The 22,406-nt window shown below is 41.1% G+C and overlaps 1 protein-coding gene across 2 annotated transcripts in view; it reads left to right on the forward strand.

Annotated features, from left to right (window-relative positions):
* adcy8 (adenylate cyclase 8 (brain)) overlaps positions 1–22,406 on the forward strand; it is a 91,749-nt gene that overhangs the window by 25,211 nt on the left and 44,132 nt on the right. For both annotated transcript variants that reach the window (XM_074650011.1, XM_074650012.1), the window contains exons 2-5: positions 5,768–5,917; positions 16,566–16,696; positions 17,900–18,011; positions 19,407–19,534. In XM_074650011.1, coding sequence (XP_074506112.1) covers positions 5,768–5,917; positions 16,566–16,696; positions 17,900–18,011; positions 19,407–19,534 — 521 coding nt within the window. The remainder of the gene's footprint in view (positions 1–5,767; positions 5,918–16,565; positions 16,697–17,899; positions 18,012–19,406; positions 19,535–22,406) is intronic.

Consider the following 22,406-nt stretch of genomic DNA (forward strand, 5'->3'; position numbering starts at 1 on the left):
ATACACACCAACAGATTCATGTTTTTATGGTGACATGCAGGTTTTCCTGCAGCACTTTCTTTAAAGTCTGTGTAAAGCAAAAATCAATCTGCATTCTGGGTTTGTCACATCACAGAAAAATGTGTTACTAACCACGCAGCCAAAATCTGAATGATTAAAGAAATCGCCAAGTATATATAATTAACTTTCAAAATCATGGAAAAATCATCAGTACTCTCTGCTCTGAGACGCTGAAACCTGAAACCTCTCCTAATACGTCCATTGCTGAAACCACGCCCACAAAAGGGGAAGGTGCAGCCTGTCAGGATTCCCTCAGTGGTGGCGAGTGAAGAGGGAAGAACCCAGTGCCCATCGGCGTCCGACGGGCGGAGTGGGGAAATTTGGCGAACGGAAGACCGCTTGCTGTTACCGGCAAGCGAAAATCAATCCTCTAATCTGGTGTAGTGTGTCATAGTTTCACGACAACCGACGCCACGTCTGGAACGCCCCACGACACCCCGAGGAAAAGTCTAGCCTGTCAGAATGTTTCGTCTTGACACGCCTAGTGTGACATCTCCAACGACGTGTTCCTTTGCGTTGACCAATCAGGTGCTCTCTCCAGCGCGCGGTTGCAGTCAGGTCACTTGGTAATAAACAAACATGGAGAAAAGGAGGAGGGATGGTGAGGTTGCTGCTGTCAGGTGGGACAATGAACTTGATTAAAGTATGGACAGCCCGTCCCGTCCTCTCTGTGCCACCCAGGAGTGCATCCACAACCCTTTTTCTTTCTTTTCTTTTTCTTTTCGCAACACCAGACCGCCAGCATCACACACAACGCTTCTGTCGCCAGTTGCTTCAACCGCCTCCCCGATGCATCTGAACTCGCGCATGATCGTGGAATACGACTTTCCGTGATTGGTCGTGGTCATACGTGTAGTCCTGCCAGTCACCCGACCAAGACACTGCAAGAGTTTATGGCGCTGTGATCGCTAGATCTGACATGGTGACCATCGTCAAAGACAAAAATATCCTGTAGTCTGATCCCGGCATGAGGGACAGCCGCTCGGTGTGGGAGGAAACTCAAGTCTACAAGTTTGAAAAGTAAAAGAATATGCGTCGAGTTAAAAAGAAGTCAGACTACGAGACTTCTGGTGTCTGCTGCAGGCTGGAGGCTCCAGGATTGTTACATAAAACAAATCATAAATTTGGTATTGGTACAGAAACTATTATCAGTATGGTATCCAGCCGTACTCAGGATCTGTCTCAGTTTAACGCCAGAATCTCCGGCAAATATTTGAGTATTGACGGCATACTCAGTTAACGGCTCTAACCAGCAGACTCTCCTCTCCGCTAACTCCAACATCGATCCACAGCGATGCAGAGGCCGCCGTCGGGAGAAAACCCCCTCTCATAAAATGTCAACATGCTCGCCACAAAGCGCCGAGAATCAGACAAACTCCCTCTTCATGTTCAATCTTTTCCTCTTGAAATGTGCTCTTAGTGCAGCAATTTTACTGCAGAGGAAAAACAGCGGCGGAGCACTTCAGAGCTTTTCTCTCTCAGCGACGGAGGACGCCGAACTGTCTGTTTGAGGTTTTTATCAGCTGTGACACAATCGTGCCTCGAGTGTAAGAGAGAGAGCACTTTCTCTTCCCTAAAAAAAAACACAGAGACGGCAGACAGGAAGCGATGAAACATTTAATCACCATCACTTTGTTTTGCCTCGTGCTAATGAGACTAGTGAACTATAAGAGAAGCATTTAAATACACATTTAATGTGTTTACATTTTTACAGATGTTTTATCGCTGAGACAAACAGGAGGCACGTTCTCACGTTAATTAAAGCAGTAATCCAAGAGAAAAATATCACTGTACTGAATCCTGGAATAATAAACCTGCATTGACATTTATTTATTCTTGGAAAGCAGGTTGTTTTATAAGCTTTAGAAGCAGAAATGAGTCACCGACGCTGCGTTTTGTCATCTGAAACAGCTCAGTCTGCCTGGGAAACATCGCTTACACCGGATAAATCTGCAGTTTACGAGTTTTTCTATTGTAGCGGCTGTAGTGGTGGTGGATAATGTGCTTGTGTCAGACAGACAAGAATAATGGTAGGGCTATAAGAGACAAAAGTGTGCTTACAGTTTCCTGTTTTGGTGTATTTCTAGTGGCCTACCTCTGAACACTCATGATCCTCCTCCTCAGGTGTTTCCACTCATCCTGCCTGATTAGTCCTCCTCTTTTAGTTCTGTTGCACCTGTCAGCACCGGACACTTTACAACGTTTAACAGGACTTATTTATGCTTTTTGTCCCGTACGTACATTGGAAAAATTTGTATCCTTGGCGTGGAATTATGTCATCAAAGATGCGTTTTGTCATCTGAAACGGCTCAATCTGCGTGGGAAACATCGCTAATAACGGATAAATCTGCAGTTTACGATTAATACTGGAAGTAGCGGGGTGTTTTTCTATTGTAGCGGCCGTGGTGGTGGATAATGTGTTTGGGTCAGACCGACAAGAATCAGCAAATATGGTGATAAATGTACAAATCTTAATGCTATAATGGTAGATTATTAGACAAAAGTGTGCTTCCAACTTTGAATTTACAGTTTGATGAAGGCCCTTCCACTCATCTTGCCTGATTAGACCCCCTCTTTTAGCTCTGTTGCACCTGTCATCTTTATCTTTACCATCTGACTTCTTTATGCTTTCTGTCCTGTACAGACATTAGGAAAAAGTGTATCCTTGGCGTGGAATATATTGCAGAAAGACTTGAAACTCAATTCATTAATTTCGTCAAATGCTTTTAAATCCAAAATGATAGAATTAGAGGCAGATTCTAGATGTGTTTTTTTTATTTACCTGGTTACAAAACAGACGCAACACGTAACTTGTTGCTTAAGAAAGTCGGGGTGGATGGGCGGGTCAAAAAAACACAGGACTTTAGTATGTGCCTTCAAATGAAACTGGTGAGCTTGTGTTTACAACATGGGAAGTCGTGTACACAATATGTGTGGCGTTCAAGTGGTTAAGTCTGCTGCTAAGCAACGGCAATATTAACGTTACTGTCGGCGTCTAGAAGCCACAGAGGATAACGATTTAGCACGTTAGTGGGTAGATAACATAATGAAGTAAATGCAAAGGCGTAATGACAGAGGAGAAAGATGAGGTCGTTGGGAATATCAACATTTTTCTCAGACATATTATAAAATTACCAAGAAAAACAACATACGACTAAAATGACAATATATTAACTTATTATGCGCCGAAAAAATAACTTCCACCATTTCTGTCAATATGAAACAGACATGTCACAAGTCGTGAATACGCCATGAGGGGGCGTTCATATGGACCCAACTCGTACACACGGTAAACACGAGCCCATTTGAAGGCACCATTTTGCCCAGGAGACCGGTGTTGGTGTCCCGTGTGAAACCAGAAGTCAACGTTTATTTATTTGTCATGTGACTTCAGTATTTACATTACGCCACTTCTGGTTTGGGTTATTATGAAAGTCGTGCTGAGTGGCACGAAAAAAAGGGAAATTCGTCTCTATGTACACGAATCAAATAGATTAATTTTCGTGACTATTTCACGTACTTCCGTGAGACTGTTGCATTTTTGGTTCAGAAACGTCATCATTTTACGTATCCATGGTTTGCAGAAATGCTAGCATGTTTTCTGGCGACTGAGTTGGGTTTGCTTTGTCGTAAAAGTAGAAATATAAGCTCAAATCTGAAATAAAGAAGGTGTTAAAACTAAATTCTGACAGAGTGAGTCCATCGCTGTAAGGCCTTTTATCAGGCTAGTTCATTCTGTGCTGTAGAGGTCCACATTCCCAGAAAGCCCAGACCCCAGAGCTCACAGTGACCGCCTCGTAATCCAGCTCTGCCTCACAGGACATACTGTATTTTAAAAGCCAGAAATCTCCTCACCTGGACACGTAATCATGACTTATTGCTATTGATCGACAACCTTATCAGCCACCTGCAGATACAGAACAGTCTGCTCATTGTGAGAGCCAATAAAAACCGTCCTCAGTGACCTTTTGATGGAGACACTAGAGACGGTAGCAGATGCTCTCAGGGCCTGTCCAGACCTGTCTTTGACTGTATTTACTACACACACGCACACACACACACACACACGCACGCACGCACGCACGCACGCACACACACACACACACACACACACACACACACACACACACACACATGCCTCACCCCATGAGAGTACCATAAATAAACACTCTTTCATTCTTCTAAACTGATCATTGCTTGCGTCATATGTAGCTTCAGCAGGCAGGAGGAAGCCGGCCGGGTGGAGGTGGAAGTGGTGGAGGTGGAGGTGGAGGAGGTGCTGCTGGTGGTGAAATCCCCCGTGCAGCTGAGGAGGACGGTCCTGTTGCACAGTGTTACATCAGCTGTGCTTTCTGCTGGTTTTAATGGGCCCAACTGCTCTCCACTTTACAGGATCAGGGCTGATGAAAACCCCTCAGTGTTTCTACAGTCTTCTTTCAAAGAATTGAAGGAGGGCAGCCATGTTTTTTCTGAGTCACCAATGTGTTTTGTTGTTGCTGCTTCCTGGATCTGCTCGGGAAATCTACTGAGGATATATCCACACTAAAGCCTCGTCCACACAGAGAACATCAGGAGCGCGTGGCGGCTGCGTTACCTGTTGTTTCTTATTTCGGTGTCCGTGTTAACAGGTTAGAGCAGCCACACTGCCCGTCTCTTCTAGAGATTTGAGGTCTCGCCTATTATTGACTGTACATTGACATCATACCAGCAACATTACTACAGTTTAAATGTCTGTATCTGTAGAATATGTTACAGAGATGAAAAAATTAAACACAAGAGTAAAAGATTTCTTTTTAAATCAACACTTCCTGCTTTCACTTCAAAATAAAAGCCCTCAAGTGTTTTTTCTGTGAACAGAATTCCTTCATTTGTTAAGACAAGGCTTTTATTCTGAAATATGTGCTGGACAGTGTTATAGAACATGCAGTGACTTGGAGAGCTCCATGAATGAATATAGTACGGAGTTTTAATTGTGGATTATTACTATTATTTACAAATTACCACACATTTCTCAACCTTTCTCTGTCTAAAATAAATATAAATGACATTTATAATGAAATGGCCATTATGAAAGGCAAACTCTCTGTAGAAAGAAAGAGCTGACAGCAGCAGCTGCAGAAACACAGCAGACATAGCAGACACAGCAGACACACCCGACGAATGATTCACGCAGCCGCCACGCAACGCAGCCGCCACGCAACGCAGCCGCCTCGCAACGCAGCCGCCACTTGGAACACGCTCCTGATGTTCCCAGTGCGGACGAAGCGTAATACGTTTTCGTTTTAAAACTAGGGGTGGGGGAAAAAATCCTTTCACCTACACATCATGTTTTTTTTTTTTACGATTTTAAAATAGATCTTTTAATGCCATAATCGATATATTTGCTTCATTTGAGTCTATGTGGAGGTAGACAGAAGTTACCTCTTTTATTGTTGTAGTCTGAGTAACGTGATGTCATATCCGTTCCGTATCCGTCAACCGAAACAAACCGCTGAATATGAATATGATATGTAGGCCAGGATACTTTTGCAGCACCACAATATTTAATTTAAAATGCTACTTTGACACATGTTGGCCATTTGTTATTCATTTTAGATTTATTTTTCTGTTTACAGTCACTGACTCGCTGGCGACTTGGCTTTGTGAACTGAAACAAATCAATCCAGAGCTGTACAGTATGTGTGATGTTTGTCTCTGTGTGTTTCAGGTAGCGGCCCAGGCCGTGTTGTTCCTGTGTATGAACACTGCTGGGATATTCATCAGTTACCTGTCTGACCGGGCTCAGCGCCAGGCCTTCCTGGAGACGCGGCGCTGCATCGAGGCTCGGCTGCGACTCGAGACGGAGAACCAGAGACAGGTGAGTCCACGATGTGACGAAAGACACACAAGGTGAAAACTGCCTGAGGTGCCGGTTGCTTTTAGAGCTGCCAGAGTGTTTAAACTGGGAACAATGTGTTCTTTTGAATGAGACAGGTTTGCAATGACGCTCTGTCGTTTGGACTGGAGTATCTCAACAACTATGACATTTTGTAGAAACATGCATGTTCCGCAGAGGATGAATCCTACTGACTTTGGCGAGGTTGACATCTGTGGGTCAGATTGAAATATTCCAACAACTATTTGATGGATGTGCCATGAAATTTGCAACAGATAATCAAAGTTCCTAGAAGAATAAAGATTTGGGTGCTCACTGTTGCAGCAACTAAAAGATTTCCACTTTTCCAGTAAAATGTTCTCAACATATACTGGGTTGGTACAAATAACAATGGTGCCAAGTGATCCCCTGACTTTTGCTCTATAGCGCCATCATCCTCGGGCTGCACAATTAATCAAATATCAATCACGATTTTGGCTTCCCACAATGAGCATGAACGACTGCGATATGGACGTTTTAAAATGCGTGCTCTTCTCATAGAAAACTGTGCTGCATAAATCAAGTGCTTCCTAAACTAACGGCTTGAGATGTACTGTCAATCAGCAGCCGATCGAAGCGGTCTCATATATCTGTTTTTTTTGCTGGTCACACACATGTGCAGCCGCCACATGATGGTTTTACGTCAGCGGCACAGTCACATGTCAACAACATGTCGTCGATGTGGAAGTTCTTCAGTTCAAGTGAAGAAGACAAAAAGCTGCAATTTGTCACAACTGTAAGTCCAAAATAAGCCGCAGAGGAACAACCTTAAAAAAAACATTGATTACATTATGGTGTGTTCAGACTCTACTCAGTAAAAATGAATATTAGGCAAAAGTAACTTAAAACTCTATCATGACGTGTTCAAATGTAAACTTGTAAAATGTAAACTTGAATAAATCCAGTTGTTTGAAGGAGATGTTTTCACAGCGATATTAAATAGATAATAGAGAGAGAATTATGACCTGTTTAACTTCCTAACACTAGCTCTAACTAAATTAAACTACTAATTCCAAGATTCTTTTAAATCAAAGCAATTATTTAAATAAAAATGCAATTATTTATTTCCCGATTTTTTTTATGCAAATAACCACTATAGATGACAATAACAAAGTAAAAGGAGAACATTTAGAGTTTTGGACGGTTGAAATGTAGCACAACATGGAAGTGAAAGCAGCGCTCTGATTATTTAAATGTGAAATTGCAATAAAAATATTTTCCTCCTAAAAATCAATGAATATTCTTGATTAATAATTGTGATCTCAGTATTGATCAGAATATCGTGATTATTATTTTGGCCATAATCTTTCAGATTTTGTCCAATACTTTAATTTATGACCAAATACCTGCAAAACTAACGACGTTCCCATCAGCCTCAGTTTGTGTTTAGTGCTAATTAGCAAATGTTAGCATGCCAACACGCTAAACTAACACAGACAACATGGTAAACATTGTATATGCTCAACATCAACATGTTAGCACTGTCACTGTGAGCATTCTAGCGTGCTGAGATGTTGTTTGCCTCTAGTGATGCTGCTGGACTTGTTTCTCTGTGTGTGTGATGCTCAGTGAGAGCTTCATGAGCTTCTACAGCTTCATCATAAAGGAAGGGCTCTTAACTCACAGCAGGAATGGTGGAGTTTTAATGTTATTGGCTTTAAGTTTGGACTGAAAGATGTTGTCAGCTGTTGGGCCAAACATGAAAGTCTCTTCTGGATACTTTAAGAGTTATCGAGCAGTGACCTCTAGCTGACCTTCATCAATCACTGGACCACGAAAACACACAACAGACTAAGGTGTTTGTACTTCCTGTTGTTGAGTGCTGGAGCTCAGTGTGAAGAGACTTTGATATAAAGGAAGCAAAGCGATTGATGGATTTCAGTTGACAAGACTGGATGTTAGCGGCTCGGCTAATGAGCCCGCTGAGAGGAGAATAACATGGACGCCGCATCGATCCGCTGCTGTCACGCAAACTGTGCATCAGTGCAGCGCGCACGCACACACACACACACACACACACACACACACACAGACACAAATAAAAACAATACACACAGTCTGAGTCACACACACAGCGCCACACTGAGAGCTTTGTTGATGCAGTGGAGTGGACGGTCAGGCTTTAAGAAGTCACAGAAAAGCTTTTACGGCGTCATGTTTCCTGGAAGGGGTTCGGATCTGATAAGCTCTGGGCTGGTTGTAATGGATCGAGATGGGGCCCCGCCCCGAGCAGGCCACCTTAATGGGAACCAATCAGGGCCTGGTATTTTTGTCAACATGCTGTAAGAACACAGAGCCACGTTTCTGTTCTCCGAACTCTGTTGTATTTCTATTTATGTGTAAGCAGAAAGAGGCTGCTGAATTTAAGAGCTGTTCTCATCAATATTTTGATACAACCCTCTGAGACCCGCGATCCCGACCAAATTCACCATCTTTCAGAGGCTGCAGGTTCAGTTTTAGGGCTAGAGTGAAGATATCATATGAAACTTGACAACTTAAGGAATCCATAGGTACCAACCATATCATGCCAGCATGTCCGCAAGGAGGATAAATAACGCTCCAAAGTTAGGCTACGTTATGACGAGGAAAAGCTGTCATGGTCATTTTCAGAGTGGTCCCTTGACGTTGTGGCCTTTTCGATGTATTTTACAGTTTGTGGTGCATTGGATGGGATTTTTTACAGCATAAAACAGGAAGAAGATGCTGTCCTTTGACTGATAGCAAGAAAATAAATCACTTCGTTTTAAAGCTAGACTGAAGACACTGGTATCATATGAAACTAGAAAACCTAATGAATCAATTGGTACCAACAATGTCATACTAGCTTGTTGAGAAGGAGGTTAAATACATTTAGGTTAAGTTATGTTAAATTTTGGTGAGGAAAAGCTGTCATGGCCATTTTCAAAGGGGTCCCTTGACCTCTGACCTCAAGATATGTGAATGAAAATGGGTTCTTTTGGTACCCACGAGTCTCGCCTTTTTAATTAATTCAGATTTTTGACTATAACATCTTGACACACAGTGCTGTGCAGTATCTCAAATTAATCTTCAGGTTCCCAGCTTTCAGATGATGTACACCACTTCTGTGTGACATCTACTGTTGACCTGTTATCTCCCCTTACAGACGCCCTGAAAAACAAAACAAAAACGGGTCTATTGTGGGTCTCAGAGGGTTAAAATGGATGTGAGAAGGGTCCTTTATAGTAACGTAGTTCCTGTCAGCTCCACAGAGTTTTTCAGCATCAGCTGTTTGGTTTAACGGTCCATAGTTTTCCTGTTGTGGTTCAGTCTGAGTGTTTCCAGCAGCAGCAGCAGCAGGCATCTGTTTTCATCAGAGAGGCTATGATAAAGCCACAGTACACTACCTGCTCTTCAGCAAACAGCAGACAGACTCAGTTAGAGACTAGCTGGTGAACATAGTGGAGCATTTAGCAGCTAAAGAGACAGATATTTCCCTCAGGAGTTGGTGGAGGAGACCAAAAACAGAGCTAAAAGAGAGAGAAGTTTGGACTTACATCAGCATCACCTGCTGTCTGCTGGACTGGATTTGTAAATGGGCAGCTGGTAGCCAACGTGTTAACACATGTAAACACCAGAAGCGACACTAAAAGCAGGACAAAGTGTTTCCTAGTGCAGCTTTAACTCAATCTGAATGAAGTATGAAGATAGAAGTTGTCAGCGAGCTGCTGGAGGGCTTCAGCTCTCGGCTAAAATCAAGCTGCGCTAATGACTTTCAAAGCTAATCTGACACTGAGTCCGCTGGCTCTCAGCTGTCCAAACCAGAGACCATGTCCAGTGGAGCAAACACACACTGCAGTCCCCCCCGACCCCTCGTCCACTGCCCACACTGCAAAAAATGTCCTCCTGAGCCGTTCACTTATACTGCTGTGGTCAGAACAATAAAAAGCAACTTCAACTGTGTATTCAAATAAGATTAGTTCACTATGTAAATGTTGGTTAAACGTTATTGTATTTCAGAACATTCTAGAGAAAAGCCAGCTACAAAATTAAAGTTATTGTGAGTTGCTGTTGTTTTTATTTTTTAATAAACACATGTGCAGAGATGACATAAATGTCATTTAAAAAAAAAACTACTAAACAAATATAGTAAATTGTAAATTGTAAAAACAAACTTGTTATATATTTGAGTATATATGTTATATATAAATATTATGTTGTTTTATATATTAAGATGATTATTTATGCGCATTTGTGATAAACATTAAGTTCATTATTTAAGTTATTAAAGCTATATAAGTGGTGTAGGACGTACTTACTTCTACCTACGCCTTTTCAAACATATAATATCTATTTATTTTAGAGATGTCAATCAATTCAAATATTTAATCGCTATTAATCTCATAATTGTCCATAGTTAATCACGATTAATCTTTTCAAAATGTACCTTAAAGGGAGATTTGTCAAGTATTTAATACTCATATCAACATGGGAGTGGACAGATATGCTGCTTTATGCAAATGTATGTATATATTTATTATTGGAAATCAATTAACAACACAAAACAATGACAGATATTGCCCAGAAACCCTCACAGGTACTTATGTATAATGTATATGTAGTATTTGTACTTACTTATGTATAAATAGTATTATATATTTATATAATTTATATTTATATAAATATAAAAAATAAAAATTGAAAAGGAAAAGGAAAATAAATATAAAAAAAAAAAATGGAAAATCAAAAATACATATAAAAATAAGAATAGAAAATAAAAAATAGATAAATAGATGACGTTTGATGAAAAAAAATTAAAATGGAAAAGAAAAAATGGAATAGATAAAAAATAAATAAATAGATAGATAAATAAATAAATATAAAAATTGGAAATCAATTAACAACACAAAACAATGACACATATTGTCCAGAAACCCTCACAGGTACTGCATTTAGCATAAAACAATATGCTCAAATCATAACATGACAAACTGCAGCCCAACAGGCAACAACAGCTGTCAGTGTGTCAGTGTGCTGACTTGATTATGACTTGCCCCAAACTGCATGTGATTATCATAAAGTGGGCATGTCTGTAGAGGGGAGACTCGTGGGTACCCATAGAACCCATTTACATTCACTGATCTGGAGGTCAGAGGTCAAGGGACCCCTTTGAAAATGGCCATGACAGTTTGTCCTTGGCAAGATTTAGTAAACGTTTGGAGCGTTATTCATCCTCCTTCACGACAAGCTAATATAGCATTTTTGATAATAATATATTTTATGTATCAGCTTAAGGTTTAACAGGGAAGTTCAATGTCCTAGATGCTTTTAGAAACTAATAAACATCACATCGACAAGACAGTGTGCAAATATATCAAAAAAAAAAATGCAGCAAAAATAAAAAAATGCAATTTCATATTTTATCTAAATGGATTATGAAAGACAGCTTTTTATACACGAGGCATTTCTGTTCAAACAAACACCCCAATGTGATGATTGGAGGAATCAAAGGCTTCCGTGTAAACACAGTTTGATTGACAGGCGACTCTCTGTGGTGCAGCACAGAAACATCACAGCTCTGCAGAGACTAAACCGAGCCGAGCTCCTCGGAGGGTCAAACTTTCAGTGTTTCATTCAAGACGCCTCTGTAGAAAACTAAAACAAATCAACATTTCTTGCAGTGACCCTCCACCACCAGACCCCCGGAGCGTTTGGTTTGCGATGCAGCAGCCGAAGCATTAGCAACGCTCCACTGGAATGTTTGTCTGTCTAGACCTTAATTTGGGGGATGCACCGCTCTTCGCTTTCCAGCGCAGACAGCAGGTCAACACACACAACACAGCGGAGCCGAGCCGAAGCACCTGCTCTCTCCTCCGACACAGTTTACACAATTTACACACTCGGCTGATGGTCGCGTCCATAGAGGAGCCGTCCAATCAGCTTCAGGTTACAAAAATCACAGCATCACCAGCTGCAGTACCTTTATTGTTAAATATGCATAGAATCATATTGAAAAAGCTACCTAACCAACATTAAAAGGAATTAATAAAGTCTCAGACATCACTGACGCTGGATATTTTAGGATAAAAACAACATGAGTATATAATAAAAAAGTGAAATAAGACCCTCTTTACACCTGACATTAAAATGTTATTTGGGTAGGGCGGTCGAAGTTAACGCAACGTAACGATAACACAAATTTGTTTTAATGCAACTCATTTCTTTAACGCATTAATGCAACTTGCGTGTTTAAGGTTGTTGCGGGCAGTTTTAAAGCTAAAGTGAAGATACTGGTATCATATCAAACTGGAAAGAAAGCTTGTCGCAAAGGAGGCTAAATAACGCTCCAAAATTACGGCAACGATTTTCAAAGGTGTCCTTTGACCTCTGACCTCCAGATATGTGAATGAAAATGGGTTCTGTGGGTACCCACGAGTGTCCCCTTTACAGACATGCCCACTTATAACAATAACGCCGGAAGTTACTTGAAAAAAACTACTTAGTTAGCTTAAGGAAAGTATCCTGGTTTAGGTTAAAATAACTCCAGAAGTGCTGTAATTTATGGACGTTATGTGACAAATAAATAACCTTTGACTTGTGGCCTCACACGGGGCACCAATAGTGGTCTCCTGGGCGAAAGTTCTGTTTTTTTCACCCACCCATCCACCCCGACCTCCTCCCTACGCAGAGTCGTTGTTGCTTTTGTACTTCCCCATTCACAATTATGTTGATTGCATACGAGTTGATTTTGTGCTGACCATCACGAAATAAATGTGAAATTTGTGTCTATGTACACGGATCAATACATTACATTTCGTGACTATTTCACGAACTGCTGTGCAACTGGGCTTAAATACCACAACATTACACACGTCATGAGTACGCATTTTAGATTTTGCAAAGTCCGCAGTTAGGTAAGGGAAAACGTCATGGTTGGGCTTAAAATAAGTAAGTAAACTAAGTAAAACGTACAGAAACAACGTAACCCGTACGTAACGTAACGTGACGTGTTTGTTAATGGGTAAGCAGGCAAGCTAATGATACTCAAACACTACTGCAGTCACACAAGCAGCACCAGAGTCTGTATCACAGCATCTCATTTTCTGTACTTTGTTCAATTATTTGATCCAAAAGAATACATGAAACCTATTTATCTGTTTGGTAACAGGTGAAGCATCGCCAAAAACTGACGTGTTTAGATTCTTTGCAGTCATTATATGATCGCTCTGTCACTCCGTCAGTGAGAAGCACCAGAGTCCTGTTGTTGTTGTTTTTTTAACATTAGCATGTTGTGAACCGACATCACTGAACCTTGTACAGATTCAGCAAATGAATCCAGAATCTGGAGGCAATGGGACAAAATGTTGGTGTTGGAAAAATTCAGGTTTTAGTCCGCTTGTAGTCCGAGTAGTTTTGACCGATCACGTTCGAGCAGGCTTTGGTTGCATGCAGGTAAACAGTCCATGTGGAGAAGTCGGGCTTAAAATAAGTAAGTAAACCAAGTAAAACGTACAGGAACAACGTAACACAACTACAGAAAAAACGTCACAAACGTCAATAAAAAAACATGTGACAAGCGTCACTAACGTAACAATAAGCGCTCTTTCTCACTTTTTATACTACGTGACTAACTCTTACTGTAGCATTTATATGCGGATGCATTTACGTTGCAGTCAGTACAGGATACATGGCGTACAAATACCGCACGGAAATAAAGAAAGGTGTCATTATTGCACGCTAAAAGCCTTGCGCGTTATTGTGGCATTTATACGCCTTTTCATGAGAACGGACTGGCAGTTCAGACCGGTTTCCTGTGTGTGTGTGTGTGTGTGAGACCGAAGGCAGCGATGATTGTTTTTCATTCGGTGTGACAATAATGAATGAAGATGGATGTGTGTGTGTGTTTCAGTAGAGAGTGAATGGAGCAGAGAGGACGCTGGAGGTCTGAAGAGGCTCTTCAGAGCTCTCAGATGGCGCCAGGCAGCTTCACAGAGTTCACAGGAGGTTTATTTTTTTACTGGAGAGTCTGCATAACAAACCTAACAGGACAAAAACAACATCATATTATGTTCATATATTCAAGGTGCTATCACCTGATTCGATACTATCATGATACTTGGGTGCTGTTTTGATATGTGTGGCGATTCGATATTACGATTTATTGCGATTTTTGTTAACTTTTTTAACGCTAGACCATGAAGGGGAAAAGTTGAATCATACACTTCTAAGGACTAAAACTTTGGAGAATATCTAAATGAATCCAGTAAAAATGTTTGATTTTCAGCATGTATGTAGTCAGAGATGTCCTGAAGTCAAATATATCAGTCATTGTCAGGAATTATTTATTATCCAGCAACCCAGAAATCAAAGAATAAAGACATTTCCCTCACAGATTAGTGGTATTTTCTTTTTAGTTTATAAGGGACATATAATATTTTATACTTCTGGTGAATATAATCCATCAATCTTATTTCCATAGATGTATTTTGTATATACAGTTCCCTTTGTTAACAACTTATTTTGAAAACCAGACATAGTTACTACTTCCTCTAACTTCTCCAAGGTGGTCTCTAGCTCTCCTGTCAGCTCCGTTCTCTTTATCCATCCATGGTCAGCTCCATCGGGGCCGTTTGAATGCAGAGAACATAAATGTCAGTATCTGGGTGCTCTACAGTCGTAGCGTCGGCCCATTTGACCACGGAGACGAGAGCGACGGCCGGCTCGACCGCCCCGTTGCCACGATACGATAACATTTCCTGTCCGTGACAGAGTTAGCATGCAGCTTTAGCCGTGATGTCTAGCTCTGCTTTTCCGGCAATGTGTGAAACCCAAAGTGTTTCCATCCTTTACTGGATGTGTAGTGTTTACCATGCTGGATTTAACATGTGAGGTTGCAGGTCGTATCCACGCTGACCCTCCGACGTTTTCTGTTTTGTCGTCTCGGCTCGCTGCGGTTTGTTGTGGTTGACGAATACGGAACGGATATGACGTCACGTTACTCAGACTACAACAATAAAAGCCGTAACTTCCTTCTACCTCCACATAGACTCAAATGAAGCAAATATATCAATTCTGGCGTTAAAAAAATCGATTTCAATCAATCTGCATTGAAACATGAAACCATCCAGTCGTAGACGTCGTCTCTCAACTCCAACTCAAGTTGCTATTCGGACTGTAAACAATGACGAGAGCACAGAAGAGGAAGTCTCGGCGAGGATATCTTCTGGCTAAACCTGAACCCCAGGAATATTGTCTGTTGCCCCCAGAGGCTAACTGGTCGTCAGACCGATAGCCGATGCGTTGTGAGATTGAATAACTTGAGTCTTGGTTTGAATGTATTCAGTATCTGATGGAGACAGTTTGCTTGTGCAGATCCCCGAGGACAAAAACTAGCGAGGGGACGCTGCACGGCTCCCACTCCAAATCTGTTTCTGCTTTTGCCAAGTGGACAGTGCGTCATTACAAAAAAAAAAACATGAGACAAATGTGGTTGTTTGTGTCGTTGGTTCCTGCGGGCCTGGAGGCTTTGGAGGGATGCTGCTGGAGGAGCTTAGGCTGGCAGAGTCATCGTTTAAATCATTTCTCACAGACAGGCCTTTATGTAATTTGTTTTCACAAGATTCTTTTACTCGTGTTTGCCTCTTTAATACTCCCATTTTTTTGACTCCCTTTTAATTCCTCTTTGCTCTTAATCTGTTTATTCACTGTAGAACACTTAACTCTTAGGAAATGTACATATGTCACGTTTTTAAACTTACAAACTCAAAGTTGCTGCAAAAGATCTCAAGCATAATTGTTGTTTGTATATTATAAATCTAATATTGTACTGTCAAAATATTGTTTTCTTTTAAGAAGTGAAACAACCTGCCAGTGCAATAAAACTTGTTTCCAATAATAATATTAATAGCAATACATTTTATTTGGTGGCGCCTTTCAAGACACCGAAGGGCACCTTACAAAGACCAATATTTCTGTGCTGGGATGAGACAGGGATGGGCGGAGTCTGGAGATGTTGCGGAGGTGGAAGAAAGCAGTCCGGGTGACATTTTTTATGTGGGGTGCAAAGGAGAGGGTGCTGTCTAGGGTGACCCCAAGGCGCTTGATGGAGAAGCCATCAATGAAGAGGTTGTTTTTGGAGACGATGAGCAGGGTTTTATTGCCATTGAGCTTTAAAAAGTTCCTTCTCATCCAGCTCCTGATGTCCTGAAGGCAGGTGGCGAGGGAGGTGGGTGGCAGGGCAGCGGTGGGTTTTGTTGAAATGTAGACCTGTGTGTCGTCGTCATAGCAGTGAAAGTGGACATCGTGATGACGGAGGATGGTGCCAAGGGGAAGGAGGTAAATGATAAATAACAGTGGACCCAATACTGACGCCTGAGGGACACCCCGTGAAACAGTAGAACACCTTGAGCTGTGGTTGTTAAACCTACACTAGAACCTTCATGAAACAAGCTGATTAATATTGGACCTCAGTGGCTGATTCTTTTCGGCCAAAAAAGAGTCAGCAATCAACAAAAATGACTTCATAAGAAGTCAGTGCAGGTGTCCTTTTCATTATATCCAAACATGTGATTATTATCCGTCTTTTCTGTTGCTTCAGAGCACTGATGTGATCTTTTTTTCTTCTCCCCCACAGGAGAGACTGGTGTTATCAGTCCTGCCACGTTTTGTAGTTTTGGAAATGATCAACGACATGACAAATGTAGAGGACGAACACCTCCAGCACCAGTTTCACAGAATCTACATCCACCGCTATGAGAATGTCAGGTGAGGCCACCAGTTGGGTTGTGATGTTTTCTTCATTAGTTTCACCTGCTGTACCTTTTTCTGCTGTGATGAGCCAAACTGTCGAGAAGCTTTATTCCTAAATTATGTTCTAATGTTCTGCATATTTCATATTTCCCATTCATTTACACATGATCATTTAACTTTTTTTTTTTTTTACTTAAATCCAACTGCTGTAATCTCTGTATCATAGCAACGATATTCTGTATCATAGCAACGATATTCTGTATCATAGTAACGATATTCTGTATCATAGCAATGATATTCTGTATCATAGTAACGATATTCTGTATCATAGCAATGATATTCTGTATCATAGCAACGATATTCTGTATCATAGCAATGATATTCTGTATCATAGTAACGATATTCTGTATCATAGCAACAATATGCTGTATCATAGTAACGATATTCTGTATCATAGCAACGATATTATGTATCATAGCAACGATATTCTGTATCATAGCAATGATATTCTGTATCATAGTAACGATATTCTGTATCATAGCAACAATATGCTGTATCATAGTAACGATATTCTGTATCATAGCAACGATATTATGTATCATAGCAACGATAGTCTGTATCATAGCAACGATAGTCCGTATCATAGCAACGATATTTCGTATCACAGCAACCAGACGCACACCTAAAACAACGCTGTGCCTCATTGCCCTTCTGTGTCTTGCATTTAACAATAAACAAGTATTTAATTTTGTTTTAAAACCGTCATCTTTGTCATTTAAAAAGCAACAATATATATAATATTTAATGCCGAACAATAAAACTTATTTATATAGCACTAAAATCAGGATAAATTGTTTTTTTTTGCATATTGCGCTGTTGAGCCAATCATTGTCACCGCAGGGGAAATTCCTTCACCATGACAGCTCCAGTTGCAGCTTCAGTCACAGTAGAACTTGATAGACACCAACATTTCTAACTGATACTACTGTAGTTTTGTCAGAGAAGCTTCTCATTTGTGACCTGAGGTCACAGCTGGTCATGTTTATCATCACTGGACTTTGTGTTTTCACATATCTTCATCTCAGACTGTACAGTGAAAACAGGACCTGACTTATCCAGGTTACATGTTTCAGTAGCATTACATATTATTACAAGTATTTGGATGGTGTTAAAAGAACTGATCTGGATATGAAAGTGACATTTCCGTATTTTATTCAGCATTCTTTTCGCAGATGTTAAAGGCTTCACTAACCTCTCCACGACGCTGTCAGCGCAGGAGCTGGTGCGAATGTTGAATGAACTCTTTGCACGCTTCGACCGCCTCGCACACGTAAGTGATTTTAGCTGTTAACCTCCAGATGCATGTACATTATCACTTCTCTAAGTGCTCTGTTTTGTGTTTTCAGCATTGAATACTTCACACAGGTCACTTACTGATTCCAAAAAAACAATATTAGAGCATTCATAGACCTTTAAAACTACTCCTGCAGCATAATCCACACGGCTGTCGGTTACGGAGAGATGGGCAGTTTGATTTGACAGAATCGGCAAAGAAATACAGGATTGTTATTTAAGTTCAAGTGATTTTAATTTGTGCATTTTCCAGGAAACTGTAGTTTTTCAGGATATTCAACTGCCCGTAATCAGTATTTTAGTATCACTTTAAAGTTACGACATGCTGGATTTGTTCTATCTGTCTATCTGTTCTGTGTCTATGTACACAAATCAAATGGATTCAATGTCGTGACTATTTCACAAACTGCTGTGAGACTGTGTTGGATATTTTGGATGTTGTCTTTCCACTAGTCTGAAAGAAGATGTGTTATGGAAGCAAAATAGCACAAAATCTTAAAAAATACCCGTGCATGAAAAACATATTTGCCTGCAGTGTCTTGCCTTAAAATGTAAGATTAGATTTAAGTTTTAAGCAGGGGTGGGTAGGCATTGTTTTGGGGCATAAATTCCATAATAACCTTTCAGCATATTGTAATTCAAGTGTTCTGAGAGAAAACTAGACTTCTGCACCTCCCCAGTGGCTGAAAAGTTGCTATTCCAGCGTTGGCAACAACTGCCGGCACTGCGAAGAGGGTCGACAATAAACGCAGTCACAGTTTCGGATTTGCAGAGAACTTCACGTTGGTTTCAGAGCTCGCCGTTGAACGTGCATACGGCCACGCTCGTCTGGTGGGAGGGGCTTAGGACGGAGAGGGGAGCGCTGTGTTTTAAAGTTCTTACCCCAGTTTGATGACATCTTCCTCACAGCTCCTGATCAGATTTAAACATTTGCTTTCTACGCTCCATGTCTTACAGAAAAAAACAAGTCTCTAAATCCCTCTAAAACCCGACGGTGACGCGGCTCGGCTGCATCTTTTCTCTGAGCTCATCCCGTCTGCGACAGCCTCTCAGGCCTGCCAACGCTCATGAAAGCTAAATAAAGAGAAACTCCAGTAGCCGGATTAATATTTCATTGAAAACAACAGAGCGAATAATTGATTCAGCATTCACTCTGTGGGACTGTATGTTTGTCTGATATTAGATTGAAGAGCGTTTCAGACCGTCATGCTCGGCCAGTCAGGATTTCACAGTTAATGCAGAACCAGCATGACATGGAAATTCTATTTTCAATAACGTACTGTATATTGGTATATTGTGTTGTATTAAGGTTAATGAAATGTATTGTATGTTGTGAGTGTTGCTTTGAACTGATGTGACTGGTGTGTTGCAGGAGAACCACTGTCTACGAATAAAGATCCTGGGGGACTGTTACTACTGTGTGTCCGGTCTACCTGAGCCCAGACAGGACCACGCCCACTGCTGTGTGGAGATGGGCCTCAGCATGATCAAAACCATCAGGTACCGTCTGCTTCCATCATGCTGTTTGGTGTGGTTGTCATCACCTGTAACTGTAACCGTTAGGGACGGAGACTCCAACACTTCACACCGCAAGCTCAAACTGAAATACGGAAACGATTGTTGGATGAGTTCCCATCAAATCTGGTCCCTCACTAAATAACTTAAGTCATCCCCTGACTTTACATCCAGGTCATGATTTATTTGCATACATCTATACCTATTAGGGATGTCACGATACCAGAAATCTAGTAGCCGATACCCATACCAGTGAATTTCCACGATTCTCGATACCAAATTCGACACCACGGTAAAAAAAACAAAAACAACAATAAATCCCATGTAATGTGTACATCTATATATACTGTATCCTCAGATTGAAAGCAGTAGTTTAAATTCACTGACATGGTGACATTTCACTGGGTAAAGGCTACCAGAGGTCGGACCAAGTCATTGTTTTGCAAGTCACAAATAAGTCTCAAGTCTGTGACTCAAGTCCCAACTCAGGTCTGGAGTCCTAAACAAGCCGTGGAGAGAGTGGACAAATATGCTGCTTTATGCAAATGTATGTATATATTTATTATTGTAAATCAATTAGCAACACAAAACAATGACAGATATTGTCCAGAAACCCTCACAGGTACTGCATTTAGCATAAAACAATATGCTCCAATCATAACATGGTGAACTGCAGCCCAACAGGCAACAACAGCTGTCAGTGTGTCAGTGTGCTGACTTGACTATGACTTGCCCCAAACTGCATGTGATTATCATAAAGTGGGCATGTCTGTAAAGGGGAGACTCGTGGGTACCCATAGAACCCATTTACATTCACTGATCTGGAGGTCAGAGGTCAAGGGACCCCTTTGAAAATGGACATGATAGTTTTTCCTCGCCAAAATTTAGCCTAACTTTGAAGCGTTATTTAACCTCCTTCACTACAAGCTAGTCTGACATGGTTGGTACCGATGGATTCATCAGGTTTTGTAGTTTCATATGATACCAGTATCTTCACTCTAGCTTTAAAACCGAGCCTCTACAACCTAAATATGCAAGTTGCGTTAAAGGAATTAGTGGCATTAAAACGAATTTGCGTTAACGCGTTATTATCGCGTTAACTTTCACATCTCCAATTATTCTAGATACGACATTATTGAACTTGTGCAGCTCTTTCCTGTAAATGTGTTGAATCAGAGAAGCAGAACGACGGTGCTGTTTCGCTGCAACTTTGAAGGAATCGGCTTTAAAAAGAAAAAGTCTCCTCCCCCCCTCTCCTCCCGAGGTGTCGGACAGCAGTGCTTTTATCCGTACATTTCTTTTATCTCATTTTCTCACAGCACTCGGTACGCTAGGTCTGTGATCTGAAAGCAGCTTCCTCTGCAATATTTGCATTTGCAAGAATTCAGCTGCCGGCTGTGTTTTCTGCAGAATATCAGTCGCAAATAATACATAAAATCACCGAGGTTCAAAAACACATCACACATCCGTGCATCGCTGAGACAGGAAGACAAAATACTCTCAGTGATGGTATCATATTTTAGAAAATGACACAACAGGGATTTACACATCTCACAAGCTCATGAATCATGACACATATCTGACTGTAATCTTCAGTGCATGTAGGAGAGGGATGTGTGCTGCAGAAATAAAGCACACAGTCAGCCGGCAGTTCCTCCTGCAAAGGCTCACTGACCCCGGCGTTTGTGCTCTTAAAGCCCGAGGCCTTTTTTCATTTTGATTATCTTCTTAGTCGCCGTTTGTCCACCGTTGCATCACTTTCAGCGTGACAGCGAGGGAGGAGCGTAGGCCTCATGTTTAGAGGAAAAAGAGGGATTAGTGATGGATAAGCTGTGAGATTTGTACAGTATACTATTAAGTCAATATGGTGAGCTGCTTACAGGCGACCACTTTGTGCTGCAAAAAGTGCAGCTCGGTCCATGTTGCCTTCTTCTCGTGTGTCCAAACGTTAATTAAAGGAGCTAAAAATACAAAGGTCTGCAGGTGCTCACACTGACAGTAGCACTCTGTCACAGCAGTACAAGAAGCCGTGTTGGTGAAATACAGACCAGAGTGGACGCTTTGAGTAACAGATCCGTGAATGCTGCAGACACACAGTTATAGTTAGTTCTCATTAAACCCAGTGTCTGCAGCTGGTGAGGTTCATGTCAAAAATGGAATTATGCTGTTCATCTAATCTATGTGGACTCTGACTCCAATCCACGAGTACACTACAAATAGGAACTACTGGTCGCTGATTTGACTTTAAATGGTGCCTAAATGTGATTAAATATTGCTAAGAAGAAAACATTTATTGTGATTTCTGTTAACTTTTTTAACACTAGACCATGGGGAAAAAGCTGAATCCTACACTTCTAGGAACTTTTACTTTGGAAAATATCTAAATTAATCCAGTAAAAATGTATGTAGTCAGAGATGTCCTGAAGTCAAACATATCAGTCATTGTCAGGAATTATTTATTATCCAACAACCCAAAAATCAAAGAATAAAGACATTTCCCTCACAGATTAGTGGTATTTTCTTTTTAATTTATAAGGGACATGTAATGTTTTATACTTCTGGTGAATATAATCCAATCAATCTTATTTCCATAGATGTATTTTGTATATACAGTTCCCTTTGTTAACACCTTATTTTGAAAACCAGACGTAGTTACTACTTCCTCTAACTTCTCCAAGGTGGTCTCTAGCTCTCCCGTCAGCTCCGTTCTCTTTATCCATCCATGGTCAGCTCCATCGGGGTCGTTTCAATGCAGAGAACATAAATGTCAGTATCTGGGTGCTCTACAGTCGTAGCGTCGGCCCATTTGACCACGGAGACGAGAGCAATGGCCGGCTGTGACCGCCACGTTACCGCC

The sequence above is a fragment of the Sebastes fasciatus genome, chromosome 11, assembly GCF_043250625.1.
Source record: "Sebastes fasciatus isolate fSebFas1 chromosome 11, fSebFas1.pri, whole genome shotgun sequence".
Taxonomy (NCBI): domain Eukaryota; kingdom Metazoa; phylum Chordata; class Actinopteri; order Perciformes; family Sebastidae; genus Sebastes; species Sebastes fasciatus.